Source organism: Dendrobium catenatum, unplaced genomic scaffold (genome assembly GCF_001605985.2).
Source record: "Dendrobium catenatum unplaced genomic scaffold, ASM160598v2 fragScaff_scaffold_1553, whole genome shotgun sequence".
Lineage (NCBI taxonomy): Eukaryota > Viridiplantae > Streptophyta > Magnoliopsida > Asparagales > Orchidaceae > Dendrobium > Dendrobium catenatum.
In genome coordinates, this window is record NW_021320015.1 from 256724 (window position 1) to 275158 (window position 18435).

At 35.3% G+C, this 18435-nt stretch overlaps 1 protein-coding gene across 1 annotated transcript; it reads right to left on the reverse strand.

The window, feature by feature from the left end:
• LOC110101122 lies at positions 1-13181 on the reverse strand. The gene is made up of 11 exons (XM_020828907.2): positions 12992-13181; positions 12646-12712; positions 12488-12546; positions 12329-12395; positions 12209-12248; positions 1181-1270; positions 1034-1080; positions 879-942; positions 701-795; positions 405-620; positions 1-333 (listed from the first exon to the last, which is right to left on the reverse strand). Exons 2-11 carry the CDS (start codon positions 12688-12690, stop codon positions 181-183), a joined length of 876 nt encoding a protein of 291 aa, XP_020684566.1. The 5' UTR covers positions 12691-12712; positions 12992-13181; the 3' UTR covers positions 1-180.
• Positions 13182-18435: the final 5254 nt, after the last annotated feature.

Genomic DNA, 18435 nt, shown 5'->3' on the forward strand with positions numbered 1-18435 from the left:
TTAAATTGGAATATAGTAATTTTTATATGATCTCTATTATAATTTGAGTACCAACCAAAAAAAAGGTGTAGAGCAATACCTCATACTTCCAGTAGAACAAATCCAGAATCCTAAAACCCGATATTTTGTACAGTTTAGGAACAAGACAAAATGACAAGCTATTTTTGTTTTGAACAATCATCAAGCATCAGAATCTGAATCATCTAACAATGCATCTATATCTGGAGTTACAACTGCATGCTTGTTAAGCTCCCCAAGAACACAGTAATGCCTTTCTTTCGCATTAACCGCCACAAGCTCTTCTACAAATGTTGTATCTATCCCTGGAGAAACCTGTAAGATATTTTTCATGTTAACTCAAAAGTTCTAAATGCGAGAAAGTGACGAGCATTCTTACAACTCACATCAAAGACAACTTCTCCCATCTTCATTGTAACTTTGCCGCTTCTGTAAACCAGCAACTTCCCCATGAAACCACCAGGAGGATCTTTCAACTTGCAAGCCGTGCTAGACTCATCAGCTGCCTTGTTGCCTGGCCCTTTTTCTTCATCAGGTGGTTTCGCCGATGGAAGATCGAAGGGAAGCTGGAGAAAGATCATCTTTGGTTCGTCGCCGGTTTCCTAGCAGAGAATCAAACCAGAGAGTAAAGAAGATGGCAATGGTGGATTGGTTCAAATGTTCTATGGTGGCAGAAACAAACCATTAACCCCAACTTCTGTGCTGCATTAATTTTATCCTCATCTATGGGCAAGTGCGCCGAGCCTCCCTCGCCGAACTCCAATCTATCAAGAACTTCTATAGACAAGAAGACAGTAACAGATTGAAGAAATCCATTTCAAAATTGGTTTGCTTTAAGGAAAACGGAAATAGAATGAAACCTGGGTCTCCCGAGTAAGGCCTCCTCAAAGGAAGGGTCGTTGGATAATGAGAGCGTGCGTAATCCTAAAAAGGACAATATAAGCAGAAAGTATATGCAAGTTAGGGAAAGATAAAAACAAATTTTAAGATAGGATTTATTTGCTAAATTACTCACCCATGGTTCAGCATACTCCCTGGGTTGGGAAACAAGACCAGGATCATCTATTTATAATTGGAAAGGGCAAGGAAAATGATATTAGGAAAAGAAAAAAAAATACTATAGAGAAGCATCAGAGTGAGGTATCAAGAGGAAGAATATGACCTTCACTTTGGGTTCCTGCTGTAGGAGTCACAAATGAACTAGCTTGTGTAGACGAGTTTCCGTATCCAAATGTGACTTCATCCTGGACAGCTGAAAAGATAAAAAAAGAACAACGAAAATGCACAGCTTTATTGAAGAATAGGATTAAAAAGGAGTGTCATGAAGAATCTTCAGGTCAGCCTCTCAATCTTATAAAGGAATTTATAAATTTTTAATCTAATTAATTGGAATAGTCATTTTTTTATTGAATATTGAATTTACTTTTTGGGAATTCAACATTGCTTTCAAGATGCCATTTAATTCATATATAAAATCATCTTTTCAACTGATAGATGGAACAATTGGAACTACAGCAAAACAAAGAACTGTAAAAAAGCAAATGGAGCCCTGAGCGAGCTGCTGCCACAGGAAAGGAATCAAGCAACACTGAAAAACTTCGACAGATACAAAGGGTTGCCATCCGTCCAGAAATGGTTGCACTGAGCTTCATAAGTCCTTTAATACAACCTATTTCTGGACATGTGATTAGTAAGGACCCTTCTGAGGAAGTATGACACATTATTACCAGGTGAAGAATTCAAACAACAATATAGACTCACGGGAAGCTTGCTTAGGCTGAAAACTCAAGGGCAATATGGTAAATTAACATTTAGTGAAAATCTAATTGGGAGATACAAGATGAAAGATGAACTACCAGAAAATAAACTTTTCAGTCTACAAAAACTGCTACAGGGAAGAATAGTAGACAGCTGGTAACTGGTCCTAGGAGCTGCAGGGTAAGCGTAGATCCCTCTCAAGTTGGGGAGAAATTATTTCGTGCGGAGTCTGGATGTGAGTGTACACAGTGTGTACACTGAGTATAATTTTATACATAGTTTAATTTTTTTTTATACACAGTGTGTACAAATATTGTGTACACTCACATCCAGACGGTTCTTTTCCGTCCGGACTCCGCACAGAATAATTTCTCCGAGTTGGGAAAGGTCCTCTGGTAGAAACTTTCCTAATCAGAGTGCATTAACAATTTTGTTCATGAATCAACACAAACAATTGCTTTAATACAGACACCCATCAAGCATAATGTCAGTACTCACAATAGAAACGCAAATATGCCTTAATTAATAATCCCCTCTACTTTGTTAGTTGACTAAGTAAGACGGTCAATCACATTGTTTACTAATTCTGATCACCTAAAAAATTCAATATCTTTATCATTTATTTTACTTCCTTTCGTTCACAAATGTCTTTAAATAGGAATCCTAGTTCGACTCATCATACATATTTGTTATAACGACAACTGTAATCGATACATTGGTTTTTTCGAAGATTTTGTATATACTTATGCATGGTAAGTTCTCCAAACGTAAAACTAAAAAAAAAAATTAAGATACTAGTAAGCCATATAACGTTCTTTTTAGAAGGACTATTAACATTGCGAACAACAATTTGCAGCCTCTAATTTCATAGATTGGCAAAAAATAATAACTTGAATTCAACATGTTTGGCAGCCGACTTGTTTAGAAAAAATAAAAAATGGACAACTGGCAAGTCAAGGAAACGTCCATAACAAAAAGGTATTCTATTACTAAAACAAAAATAAAATAAAATCCCATGAAATTGGCTAGAGCCAAAAAAGATGATGACTATTGAGTTGGTGTGTAACTACAGACTTAAACATCAATGATATATTTGAGCTCCCATGGGAATTGGAGGAAATAGATAGAGCTCTTAATCACCGATTGCATCATTTTCAGAAATTGGACTTTGCTTGCTTGAATCTGTGATGGATAAGAAATCCCAATTTAGAATGTAGAATATTAGGATGTGGAATCATCCCTGTTAAAAATATCATCAATATGAAATAGATACTAGTCGAAGGTGTCCTAGAAAAGAAAGAGAATCAAACATTGATAACAAATCCAATAAGCAAATAATAGCTTCATGAGTACAAGTTTTTTTGGCATGAAGATCAAAACATTTCCCTTGAAAACCGAGATTAAGCCCTCGGCTTCTAATCTTCTCCCTTCATAGAGGCATTTCTTAGGGATCTTACATTGAGTACAAATCTTCCATTTAAATTAAAGATGGAGAATTTGGATTCATTTCATGTTCAAATTAAATTGATATAAGTTTTCTCACATACTTTGGTGTTTTCAGCTATCAAATTCTTATAGACAAATCACCCTTATAGCAATAAACAAACCTTTGCATATTGGAAAAAAAAAGTTAGAATGAAGATATTTAATTAAGATATATAACTAGGGGGTGATCAACCCATAATTGAGAGGGGTGATCTCATAGTTCTTGACCCATTAAGATGTATAATTCGGAGCTTCATTCTCCTATTAAGGGCAATCCATAACTTATGCTGGTTGTCCATACACAACATTTCTTTCTACAAGCCCTCAATAACTATAGGAGTATGATAATTTTTCCTCCAAAAAGATGTACAAGTCTATCAAATCCTTTCATTTTGTGGTAGGAGATCCTCGAAAGTTGTTAGATATCACCTCTTAAGTTGTTGAAACTCTAAAATGAATTGTCTAGGTTGCGGACAAAAACATTCATTGTGACAAAGGTTTAACAAGGAATAAAAGAAGTTTTTTTCCTTGAATTAATAGCTTATAATAATCAAGATCATTGACTTTTCAACCAAGTAGTCAAATAATATAGTCCCTCACGAGCTAGTAAAAAATAGCAAAAAAAAAAAAAAAGTGAAATCTAGCTAATTCTACGCAAAGAACTTGCCCAAGGTAAAAGAAAGTAAAATTGGGTTATAATTTTTTTTATTGACCAACAATCAAAGCAAGAGCTACTCCAAGGATTGTTGGAAGCATTGTTGACACCTCATAGTTTTAGTAGAAAAAGAAGGGGTTCACATAGGCCTCTCTATATATCCAATGAACTAGTTGCAAAAGCATGGGGAAATTCAGCCATAATTCTCAATCACCTACTTCATTTTCATAAAGAGGGACTTCGAAATTCTTAAGAAGAGTCTCCAAGATGACTTAATATCAACCAATGTTATCAATTGGATTGTATATTATGGTTACATAGAAAATCATATAAATTATGTGAGTGGGCGCATTGCCTTTAATGTGTTAGGATTCAATAAAAAGGGTAATCCTGAGTACTCTTGAACTAGTAACTACACCTATGGCATCTAGTAGGGTAAGAAAGTAGCTGACTTCTCTTTTTGGGTAAGCAAGAAATGGGTATGGTAGATCTCCTTATATTTTTTTGGTAGCATAAAGCTAGCTCTTTAATAGTAAGGTTTTTACATGAACTAAAATCAACCATCCAATCAAGTGCTTTATGTAAAAAATTCCAAGGTTTTGGATAAACTGAAAGAAAAATATAAAGCTATGGGTGGCAATATTACTCAAAGCATGAACTTCAATTGAAGTTCAAACCAAAATGTAAGTTTTCTCTTTTTTCGAGGTGAATTCAACCCCAATGTGGCTCTCTTAAAAGCGATACAACTTATATATATATATATGCACACACACGCGCGTACAAATTATAACCAAATTGAAGAAATTGGTTTAACTTATCTTGCTATTATAAAAATTAATTAAAAAAATCCAAACTTACTTTCTATTTATATTTTAAACTTTGAGAATATTAAATGTGACTCATAAATGGAATCGGTCAACACAAAATGAAATATTTACATCTTAAATGCTCTACTTTTTGCTATTGTTTGGATTTAATTGATGAATGAAATATCTCTTTTTCTTTTTTATCATGGATTATTTTTAGAAGAATAATTTTACCATATGATGTATACTTGTTGTAGTTAATCTGTTATTTTTTTATTTTTTTTTATTTTTTATTTTTTGTTGTTGTGGTTAATCTGTAAGTGACGTATACTATTAAATTAGGTTTCATGTTTTAATAAAGAAGCAAGCTACCGATCATAGATGCTTCTGATTCCAACGTTATTATATTTGAAGTACAGCAAGTAATTTCATCCTTTGCTCAGGTAGCCTCAGACAGGTTTTTGTTTCACTTATTCGTTCACTTTTAAATATGACAGACGAACCTAAAGTACGTTTGGCGATATTTGAATTTAACATTGTGAAGTATTTTTTGCGTGATATTAGGAATCATAGTTATGTGATAGGAAACACTGTAGATCTCAAGTTTTTCCTATCAATCTTCAGAAAAAAGCGAGATTTCCCCACAAAATCCACACAAAACCACGAAAACAGAAGATAATTTGTATTATTTGATGAAAAGGAAGCATAAAATACCAAGATACAATTGATCCTCTATTCGAGAGGATCAACGATCTCTCCGAATCCCTAGACGCCGCTAGAGCCCAAAGGAAAACCTAAATCTAGAAGATCTCAAACTTCAACCCAATTCCAAATGCCCTAACCCTAGGAAAACAAACAATTTAATGCTTACAAATCAAAAGGAAATCTCTAAACAACCCCTACATTCAAATTTCCCTCCTAACTCCCTCAAAAAACCTTCCTAAAAACAACCTACGCACGTCGTGCGTGTGTTCGATGCCGACAAGAGGCAGAGAAATCCGCCTCTATGTTCGCATATGTCGGTCCCGTCGGACCGGCTAGACCGGTCCAATGGATTGGTTTAACAATACTCCCCTCCCAAAGTCCACCTTGTCCGCAAGATGGAAAGACGACCCCCTCTTCCATTCCTTCTTCATCACAAACAGTAAGAAGTTGAAGAGTTCGATCCTTACGCCTGTGCCCTGGCGTATACATCTCGTCACATCTCAAATAGAACCCCTTCGCCCTCTTCTCCTGTAATTCAGTCTTTGTAAGCTTCTTGAAGTTGTCCCAGATCTTCCTCCGATAGTCTTCTCATTCAAAGTTTCCCTAAGAGTACCCGGTGTTGGCTTCTCATTCAAAGTTTCCCTAAGAGTACCCGGTGTTGGCTCCTTGGGTTTCAAAAAGGTGGTGGTCATCCTATACGAGCCTACTAAGCTACTGCCTCCAATTTCTCTCTCCAAGTGCCTCTGATCCTCCACCAACTGAGTTAGTTCCATAGCCTCTCCCAAGTCATGAGGCCTCATTACTCTAACCGCTGCCTGGATCTATGGTGTCAGTCCTTTCATGAAATTTCTCTCTAGCACTGTCTCAGGAAGGTAATCCAATCGGCTAACAAGGTATTCAAATCTCTCCCGGTACTCTGTCACTGAACCATCCTGTGTCAAGGCGAAGAACTGCTCATAGAAGTCTCTTCCCCTGCCAGTTCGGAAACGTTCTACCAAACAATCCTTAAACTCTCTCTAACTCTGTATGGGTCGTCGCATGTTCCTCCACTGATACCAAGATAAAGCCTTCCCTTCCAAACATAGGCCCTCCGTTATCAGTCTCTCCTCCTCTATCAACCCATTGACGACGAAATATCTTTCTACCTTGTAGATCCACCCGTGCACATCCTCCCCCTCAAAGATTGGCATCTTCAGTTTCCTCACCCTCATGTCACACTCGTTTCCCTTCAATCCTCCATAACCCCCCATTCCTCGAAGAGGAGGTGAGGTGCTCCCCAATTATCACGATCTTCCCCCGGCGATCATACCCAAACCTTTCATCAAAATCTCCTCTTTTTCTTTCAAAATCAGCATCTCGGTGATTGAAATCATCCCCTCTCCTTACAAATGTTGCACCCCTTCTTACGTAGCCAATGCTCATCTTCTCCCTAGAAAGTGGTTCTACAGGAGGAATTCCGTATTCTCTCTTCAAGAACTCCACTTCTAGATTTTCCCTTCCTCTAAATGTGTTAGGGTTCTCATCTCTTCCATGGTTGCCGGTAGTTTCCTTTGCTTACGATGTCACCAGTTTGGTTTTGGCTTCAAACAATTTTCTCAACATGTCTTCCAACACGGCGAAATTTTCCTCCATCCTTTCATTGACGGATGCAATTTGATTATGAAAATCAACAATTTTTTCCTCAAAATTTGCTTTGAGTTGCCAAAGTTCTCTCTCCAAAACTTTCACTTTCCTTCCGGCCATTGGTTCCCCTTCGATTGGCATGCTCTAATATCAATTTGATAGGAAACACTTGTAGATCTCAAGTTTTTCCTATCAATCTTCGAAAAACAATGAGATTTCTCCACAAAAATTCATACAAAACCACGAAAATAGTAGATAATTTGTATTATTTGATGAAAAGGAAGCGAAAAATACCAAGAAACAATTGATCCTCTATTCGAGAGGAGGATCGAGCTCTCCTAATCTCTAGACGCCGCTAGAGCCCAAAAGAAAACCTAAATCTAGGAGATCTCAAATTTCAGCCAAATTCCAGATGCACTAACCCTAGGAAAACAAATTATTTAATGCATACAAATCAAAAGGAAATTCTAAACAATCCCTTCATTCAAATTTCCCTCCAAACTCCCTCAAAAAAACTTCCTAAAACAGCATACTATGTCATGCGTGCGTTTGGTGCCTACAAAAGGCAGAGAAATCCGCCTCTGTGTTCGCGTATGCCGATCCCGTCGGACCGGTTGGACCATTCTAACATTATGATAATAAAGTCAAGGAAAAAAGTTATATTAAATTTTTCGCATTCTATAATTTCCTTTGGGTGACTAGTCAAATGCTGAATTACAATTTACCGCCTTTATTTTTAAATAGTTATATTACATTATGTCATATGTTCTTAGGATTATTTATATGATACGACGGTTCCTTTAGAACCGCCTCTTGAGGCGGTTCCTTCTGAACCGCCTCAGCCGGCTCCTCCTGGGCCGGCACTTGTATACAAAAGGAAGCAATTTCGCCTCCTTTCTTACCCAAATTAAATTACAGCCTAGGGGTGGCCACATGAATTGAATTTATTTAAAAATTATTTTTAGGAAAGATTTGAGGAGGTGGAAAAGTCTTTAAATAGGAGAGGTAAAGGGAAGGGAAGAGCATGTAAGTATTGTTTTCTTCTTGGAGTTTCTTGGGTGTTTTGGGCTCGAGACTCTCTTGTCTAGAGATTTGGGAGAGACGATCCTCCTCTCGAATTGAGGATCACTTGTATCTTGTTTTCGTATTGTTTTTTCTTTGTTTCCCTTATTGCAATCTATTATTTTGGGGTTGATTTCGCCCAGATTTTGGCTTATTTCTCGTTGTTTTGTCTCCAATTAATAATAGGTTTGCTTGTGAACTCAAGTATTCCCATAGGGTTGCTTGCGAACTCAAGTATTTCCTATCAAATTGATATCAGAGCGAGTCTTGGGGCCGGTGTAGGGCTGTTGTCGGCAAATTCAAGCAGCAGTTTTTTGACCAGAAAAAGAAGAAGTTGCTGTTTTTTGACTCCAAAATCCAGATTTTGTGAATCTACAAACTCAGGATCATAATGGCGGCCAAGAAAATTGATGCTTTGGAGAAGAAACTCGAAGGAGAGATGAATCACATCAAAGAAACCGTGGAGGAAAGAATTTCTTCCATGGAGGGGTAGGTGGCCGATCTCAAGGACATGATGAAAAGAATGTTGGAACTTCAAGCACAAACGGCGGCATCCGAAGCGAAGGGCCCCGAAGCGAGAAACACCAATTCTGAAATCCGAAAGGAGGAAGAAGAGGTTGAAATCGTGGAGGGGGAAGAAGAAGACCCTATGTGGAGCCTTTCCATAGGGAGGAAAGAGGAGATCGACATGGGGAAAAGTATGGATATGGGGGAGCGGAGCAAGGAAGGGCTGATTGGGAACACCAGGAGGGGTTTTACGGCCGTTGGGGTGCTGAATTTGAAGGGAGAATAGGGGACTTTGAAGGGGCTTTGGGCTATGGCAGGGCAAGAGAAGATCGGAAAATTTGGGGTGCACCTAGCACTTGGGAAAGGGGAAACTATGGAAGAATCCGAGGCAATGGGGGGTATTAAAAGGTAAGGAAGTTGAAGATGCCCATATTCGAAGGAGAAGACGCGTATGGGTGGATTTACAAAGTGGAGCGACGATGTTGATTGTCAGTGGTTTGCATCTTTCAAGTGATTGACAGTTACGGATACGACGATGTTGTCTGTGGCGAAGGCCGCGAACTGGAGGTAGAGGAAATCAAGAGGAAGTTGTCGCACTCGAATGTGCATGAAGGCGTGATTTATGTTAGTTTTAACAAAAAAAATATAAAAATAGGGTGAGGCGTGCCTCAAGGCGGGCCTCAGCCAAGTTGAGGAGCAAGCCTCATAAAAAAGCTAGAGGCGTAAGCCTCAAGGCATTTTTCACATGAATTGCGCTAAGGCGAGCCTCATATTGCGCAATTTTAAACAATGGTGACTCTTAAATATTTTACTTATCATATTTTAAATTAATTTAATGATTTTATTTTGAGGCTTATGCTTTAAAATGTATTGAGGTTAGGCCTTGCCTCAATAATATAAAATATTTCAATATCTGATTGCATAATTTTAAACTATGGATTAAATAAAATCATTAAAATTGATCTATTTAACAACGATATTGTCATTAAATACAACAATAACAACATCAAGCCTTTATCCCACTACATGGGGTCGGCTGCATAATCCTTTTTCTCCATTGTGTCCTATTAAAAGTCAAATTCTCATTTAAATCTAATAAAGAAAGGTCATTCCTAATATTTTCTAACCAAGTCTTTTAAGGTCTACCCCTACCTTTCTTAACATAAGTCAAATCTAATACCTCTACTCTCCTAACTGGGTCATCGGAAGGACGCCGTTTTATGTGACCAAACCATCTAAGGCGACTCTCTCTAATCTTATCTTCTACTGGAGCTACTCCAACCTTTTCACGTATATGCTCATTTTGTATCCTATCTCTAAGGGTAAAGCCACTCATCCACCTGAGCATCCTCATCTCAATCACACTTAACTTAGTATTATGATTCTCTTTTAATGGCCAACATTCGGCACCATAAAGCATTGCAGGCCTCACTACCATCTTATAGAATTTCCTCTTAAGTTTGAGGGGTACATTTCTATCACATAACAAGCCCGATGCATTCCTCCACTTCAACCATCCAACTTGAATTGTTTCCATGGCCACCATGAATGCTTTTAAAATCATCTACCTCTCTACCAACATGTTCATTTAAATCTCCTCCAATAAAAACTCTTTCTTCAAGAGGTATCTTTTGTATTAATTCTTCTAAGTTATTCCAAAAATTTAATTTAGAACTCATATCCAAACCTACTTGAGGAGTATAAGCACTTATAATATTAACAATCATCAACAACAATCTTTAAAGCTATAATTCTATCTCAAATCCTATTAATTTTTATAACATTATCCTTTAAACTCTTATCTATAATAACACCTACACAATTTCTAGTACGACTCCTACCCGAATACCAAAGTTTAAATCCTAAACTATCAATTTCCTTAGCATTCTCTCCAACCCATTTAGTTTCCTGAATGCACAAAATATTTAACTTCCTATGAATCATAATATCTATTAATTACATTAATTTTTCTGTAAGGGAACCTATATTCCAAGTTCCTATCCTAATTTTAGTTTCATGGACTAGCTTCTTTGCCCACATCCGTTCTTGATGTGGGAACCCTTGCCTATTTAACATTGCACCCGGGCGCCGCTACAGCGCTAAATATTGTCATTAAATGAAACAAATAAATAGTAAATGTTAAATTGATGGTCTGTTGATATTAGCTTACAAGAATAATTTACAATAACATTTTTAGAAGTATAAGAATTTAAATTTTAACATCAACCAAGCAGGAAAAGAACATACTTGAATTTATTTTACATTCAACCGCACAACACAACAACAATAAGCCTTTATCCCAGTACATAGGGTTGGTTACATGGATATTTTTTCTTCATTGTGTCTATTTAAGAGCCAAATTCTCAAATCTTAATAAAAAAAAATATAATTTCTAATAGTTTCTAACTAAGTCTTTTTAGATTTACCTCTACCTTTCTCAAAATAAGCCGGATCTAATGCATCTACTCTCCTATTAGGATTATCGGAAGACATACATTTTATGTGACCAATCCATCAATGGTAACTCTCTCTAATCTTATCTGCCGCTATAGCTATTCCAACATTTACATGTATATAATTATTTTGCATTCTGTTTTTAAGTGTAAAGCCACACATCCACCTGAGCATCCTCATCTCTGCCAATGTTTAAAATTGCGTATTCGGGTATTGAGGCGTTTTTCATTTGTGAGACGAGGCGTAAGCTTCAAGGCGTTTTGAGGCATAAGCCTCAAAATCAAAAGATTGCGTAAACATAAAATGATAAATTTTTTATATGTTAATGAGTGAATAATATAAAACATAAGATATGAAGTGAAATCAAAATATCCCAATAATAAGACAACATGAAATATAGTTCAACTCAAAATTCTATCTTTCCCAAATCCCAGTATTCTTTTCATTAACATATGATTCCAATTTCCAAAAATAAATAGCAATGACATATCACATAAGAACTCATAAGTCATCAGCACTGTCATCACTAAGGGGATATTCATTTGAATCATCATTATAATGAGCTGCTCTCTCCCCTTCCTCCTCTCTTATAGAGTCTAATATCGGGCATTTACTTCAAGATTTATGTAAGTTTTAATATATATAGCGTGAGGCGTAAGCCTCATGCTAGTGAGGCGAGGCGGGCCTCAACCAAGTTGAGGCGCAAGCCTCATAAAAAAAACTCGAGGCGTTTTTTACTGAAATTGCGCTAAGGTGAGCCTCATATTGCGCAATTTTAAACCATGATCTCTGCAACACTTAACTTAATTTTAAGCTTCTTTTTTACTAGCCAACATTTTATGCCATAAAGCATTGCAAATCAAAATTAAAAAATAAATAAATAAACAAAGCGTTGCAAATCTCACCACCATCTTATAAAACTTTTCTTAAATTTGTGAGAAACTTTTCAACCACAAAATACTTCCATTATATTGCTTTGCATAATTGCATTCTTAATAAACATGTATTTTAGTTGCATATGCAACAAAACTGCCCCTTAATACATAAGATAAAATAAAATCAAAAGTAAAATACACAACATAATGTTAAATCAAAGTAGATTTGAAAAAAAAAAATTGAAAAAGAAAATTTTAACCTTTTTTATCACTCTTAAATCTCCTCCCATTATCTTGTGACTGCAAATCCAGTAGTCCTGTCAGTCAAATGTGCAGAAGAAAAAACATATAAGGCTAATGTTCAGGAAAAAGGAAATTACCTTAGCACCGCTCAACTTCGCTAACAGTTCTCGATCAACAATGTCATCCGTCCTCGCTGACAAATCTCTGCCAAAGATATTTACAAGAAAATTTAACATTCAACAAACAAAATTAACGAAAATACCAAGATAAGTTTTACTTCCAACACAAGAAAGTACGTTTTAACAACAGCCGGTTTTGGTGATTTTCGAACAGGAATCTTAGGCGCAAATTTCAACTGCAGAAATATGCAAGACAAACATGATAACTTATAAAGATGATCAAATATCAATAACATTTAAAGGACATCATACATTTAAACGGATAGAAATTAAACCTTTATAGGTGGAGGACCCGATCCATTATCTGATCCATCCTTCATTTTTTTTTTCTTTTCAGGAAATCTAATAGAATATAACTCAAGAAATTAGGTAAAATGTATATATTATCTGGGCAGAACAAGGAACCCTAATACTCAGGGGCTGTTTGGTATCGGATTTATGTTGCGATTTAAGTCGGATTTACGCTAAATCCAGCCAAACGGTTTTTGTGCGCGCGTTAAATCCCAGGATTTCAATCCCGAATTTAGGGATTTACGGCTTAAATCCCGGATTTACTAATCCCTCGGTTCGGTGGATTTAACGGGATTTAGCCGAATAAGCGCGCGAAAGGGAGAAAGTTACCTTCACAGCTAGCGAGCTCCTGTTCTTGCTTCCGATCAAAATGTCGTAAATTCCGATCGGACAGGAGGGAAAGTCGTAGAAGGAGCGAAGTCGAATAGCCAGGAAGGAGCCGAAGAAGCGACGCGTGCAATCTATACACCTCCTGCAAAGCAACGAAGCCGAGCAGGAGAAAAGAGTGGATGAAAGGCAAACCGAGACGACTTACGTTATTATTGATTAACTTAATTAATATAATTTAAATTATTAATAATTAAGTAAATTAATAAAATAACTAATTGTATAGTTAGTGCATAAATTAATTATCTAGATTTAACTTAATTGTATAATTAGTAATTAATATTAATATAATTAGCTTAATTAATATAACTTAATATATATATATATATATATTATTATGTATATAATTAATTAATTAATAGTTAATAAGTACTTTGTACATAATATATTATTAAATTCATAACACATTAATTTTTATTTTTAATTATACATTTATGTTTAAATTTATAATTATTTTCTTCACATTTAAATCTCTAACTATTATAAATCTTGAAATATGTACCAAACAATTTCTCAGAATTTTAACAGGTTTAACATTTGACATACCAAACAGTTTTCAGGATTTAACACATTTCAGATTTACTAAATTTAGATTTAGAATTTACTAAATCCTACTAAAATTAAATCCCGCTTGTTGCCAAACAGCCCCTAATGCTCAAGCCCTAAAAAATAAAGCAAGAAATCCTCAACTCGGGAGTGCTTCATGAGAGAGAAAAAAAAAAAAAAAAAAAGAGCAAGAAGCTCACCACTCAGCCAGTTACACGCCAATTACAAAAGTGCAAGAAGCGATGAGTAACCACTTGCCAGCATCACGTCACGGAGCCGTCTCCGATCAATCTCTCGACAAGGCCTCCTAAATTCTGATACAAACCTTGGTCAGGCACAGTCTTGCGGATATCCTTACCGGAAAGATCCCTTCTCAGAGCCGTAGAACCGGCCAACAACCGCCGCGCGCTACGAAGCGACCGGTAAGCTGTGACAATTCCGAGTCCGCCCTACGTCGGTCATGTAAATGGGGAAATTATTCTGTCCGGAGTTCGAGTCCGAACGTAGAGGATGGACGCACTGATTAGGCTTTGTTTATACTCTGCTGTATTTGTAGATAGGCAACTAATTATTTGTTGTTTATTTATTCTATATTTATGAATACATAGTATATAGTAAATATGTATAGGCAGAGCTTATTATGTTAGTAATCCGGAAGATCAACTACGTTCGAACTCCGCACATCATAATTTTCCATGTAAAAGAGATCCGGATTGGCCAGCAACTAGGAAACCGATGCTATAATCCTCTCGTCTCTTTCCCCATACACTTCAGTCTGGTCCAAGTCGAGCATGAACTTACCTTATTGCCAGTGGCGGAAGCAAGTGTAGTTCAGGGGGGGCAATTGCCCCCCTTAAAAAAAATTTTAATTACATATAAGGTCATTTTAGTAATTTGCCCCCTCTGAAAAAATTTGTTTGCCCCTTTTCTGCCCTAACATCCCGCGACGCCTCTTATTTTTGTTCTTCTTCATGAATCGCAAGCTGATTCAGATTTCAGAAGCGAATCGCAAAAGCAGACCGCAGCCCTCAGCCCCTCCTTCCGTCTTCTTCACGCGACAGCGGGTAGAGGCGTAGAGCTTTCAGCCTTTCAGGCCGCAGCCGGCAAGCCGCAACTTCGCTCCAAGGAATCAAGATTGTGTAAGTTTTTCTTCTTGTTTCTGAAAATTTATTCAGCTTTTTGTTTCTTCTTTCAAGTTTCAGATTTTGTTTGCTAAGTTTTGGCTTTCCAATTTTTTCGTATGCCTTTTCCTTTAGAAAATTGGTTTGGGCCGTTTGGCCAGCCGCCAGCAGTTGCAATTCCATGAGAAATTTTAAATTATATTATTTCTGCTTTGATTTGAGAATTTATAAATCAGCTGAGATTTGATCATTCTATCTCCATCCATCTTTCTCACAAAATATTAAACAAATGCTTCGTTTGGAGTCCTTGAGATTTGAGAATGGACTTGAGAAGTTATTTTTATAAAGGTTGCTGTATCCATGTAAGTTTGTTGATGTAGAATATGTAGATTGAAACCTGTAGAAAAACGTTAGAGCAAAGAAGAGAATAGCAGAGAGACAAGATTTGGAATACTATGTGATTTTTCAATGTAAGACCTGTAGGATTTCAGTTCGGCTTATCAGTTGAGAATTTGTTTTTTAAAATTCTTGCTCAAGGATTTAATAGATGAACATTAATCAATAATTTAATAGGTAAATGTCATCATAAGTGTGTATTAAATAAAGCTCAAACAAGTATGGAGACCTTGAGAACGGACTTGTTTTGCTCTAAATTCTTCAGGTAATTGTTGCATATATGTTGTTATGGATTGATTTATTATTGTTGGATTGAGATCTTTTTTTCGAATTTAGGTCTTTTTTTTATTTGATCTTACTAAAAGAGAGTAGACCATGTTAATATAATTTTTCACAGGATATATCAAATCATTTTTTGATTCGAATGGAACGTTATCTAAAGAGGAAAGAACCTTTGGAGACTGATATTAACAGTCTCCCAGCTGATCCAGGAATTCGACCTTCAATTTGGTGTTACGATGTAAATGAAAGAGATAATATACTATCATTGATATGCAACTTCAAGAGCTGAATAATAGATTCTCTGAAGCCAGTACTGAATTGCTTCTTTGTATGTCATGTCTAAATCCAAGTAACTCGTTCTCTGCTTATAATAAGAAAAAATTAATTCGGCTTGCAGAACTATGTTCAGTCGATTTTTCTATTGTTGAACTTGTGGCTTTAGAGCACCAGCTATCGACATACATTCTTGATATGCGTTCAAGCGAGGAGTTCTCATCTTTGGACAACATTGCAGATCTAGCAAAACAATTTGTTAAGGCTAAAAAAGATATCGTGTAGCAATATAATATCTTGTTTGAATTTTGTTATAAATATATTTTTTAATCTTTTTATAATTTTGCCCCCCCCCCTAAGAATTAAGGCTGATTCCGCCCCTGCTTATTGCACCTCCCCCCCCCACCCGAACTAATATTTTAATTTAACTTTTATTATTTTATTTTTAGTTACCACCTTTAATTTATATTTATATCATCTATGATATTTAAATTAGTCATCAAAATGAATTTTTTATCTTTGACTTACTTGTGACAAATTATAAACATCCATTTTTAACCACCTTATTGTTTAATATTGTTAATATTTGTAGCGACGAATAAAAAATCATAAATAAATTATATATTTTTATTTAATATTATTCAATCTTTAATATTGAGTGAGAAAATTGTTGTCGCTATACATTGTTATATGATAAGGGCAAATATCTGTTTGTGACGTCTGCAACATTTTGTAAAGATGATTATGAAGCTGTTGTATGGAAATAATTTTCTTAAAAGAAAGTTCTTATAAATATTAAAAATATATTATTTTAAAAAATAAACAACATCTTTTTTAATGCTAGCACATATTAGCAACTCTGGTTACAAAAGGTAGCTTCCGACCACAAAAGTATTAAAAACAACTAAAAAGTGATAGCCAAATAGAATTATGATTGAGATTTGAAAGTGAAAATAAGGAGAAAATTATCCCAAAAAGATCCTAAATCTTAGTTTAAATGTTTATTACATTATAGGGAAATGATATAGGGCTAGATATCATGAACTTTTGAAAGCTAAAATTGTAATGTTGTCATTATTAAGTGCTAGGAAATTTAGAGTGATAAAATATGTATTTTATATCTTGATTTTTGTATACAAATTTAATACGTGTAGATAGAAATTGTGAGAGACCATAATTTTGTTTGCGGAAAGCCCACGAATGAGAAAAACTATCCAGCCAGACCTAGTTGTAACATTCTAATATATAATGGAAGATACAATAATCTTCCTTTCCTCACAAATGAAAAATATAGTAATATACATAATTTGGAATAATTGAATGATAACCATTATAAGAATTATAAAAACTAGGTGTCAACACGTGGACTTTTAAAGTCAACAATAGAGATATATGTTATTAGTCTAGCAATATTTGTCGAATGACAAAAGTATGGTAATTGTTATAGTACCGATTGTTGATGGAAATCGTTGGTGGTGATCGTCAAAAGGCAATCGTTGGTGGTGATCGTCAAAAAATGCAATAGAGTCTATTGCATTCATCTCTTCAAGCTGCTCGATCTAACTATAACCGCCATAAGATTTGAAAATGAGTTGATATTAAATAAATTACTTGATTTGTGTTCATTTAGACTTTTATATGATCATTTGTGGTGTCGATTAGTCCATCTCGTTGAAACATTCAATTCAATTATAAATTTGTTGAGATCAAAGTTCAGATTATCTTGAATTTAATTCTTAAAATTTTAAATTTAAATATTATCTCAAGATCATGCTGATCAATTTAATTTTCTAGAGAGTTATCAATCATATTAGAAAAAATCGATGCAAATGGCCATATAATTGAGTATCAAATTTTCAGATTAATAAATCAACTGGGCACTTGTTTATTTTATGACCCACCTTTATAAAAACAAGTATATATAACTCAGTATACTAACTATATATCCACATAAATGCACAATGAGTGAATTTTCCTTTATTTTTTAAATAGTAGTCCAAAGCTTACTTTTATCGAATGCAAGCAAACGAAGAAATAACAATTAAATTAATTTTTTGATCATTCACATGCTTTCAATTTAATTTCTAAGCATCAATTGGTCTCCAAACTATACTTCTTCATTTGACATACTTATTAATGATAGTGTTGTTATTCTTGCTTGAGGAAGAAGATGCATGGGTATTCTTGATCTTGGACGAGAGAGAGGGAGAGAGCTATTCAAAACTTCAGCTCGTGTGCGTCTCGTGCCAGACGAATTCATAGAACTCATTTCAAATGTTATAACAATCTGTCAACAAAGATAAAAAACTTTAGGAATAAATTGACAAATGAATTTTTAAGAACACTTTGCTTACTCCATTCAAAAGCATTACCATACAAATTCTTTTAGAGATTACAGTCATTACGTAGCAAAAGACAAAGAAATTTACAAAAAGTGACGTGTGGTCACTCCAAACTTAAACACAAGCAGCTTTGAACTAAACCTGAGGAAGATGTGAAGTGTGAAAAATTCTAAACTTTAGACCCAAATTAAGAATTATTTAAGTTCTTTTACAGCGGGGAATTCTTTTACAGCAAAAAATTTCAACTAAACACAATCTGTCAACAAAGACTTAGAAATTTACAAAAACTGAAGTGTGGGAAATTTTTTGAAGTTACGAAAATCTTTGAAGCAAAACCAAACTCTGACCTAAACCTCTACGAATGCAAGAGTTCACACTCTTCATTAAAAAGTTTAGCAAAATATCTCATCCACCTTTGTTGAATATC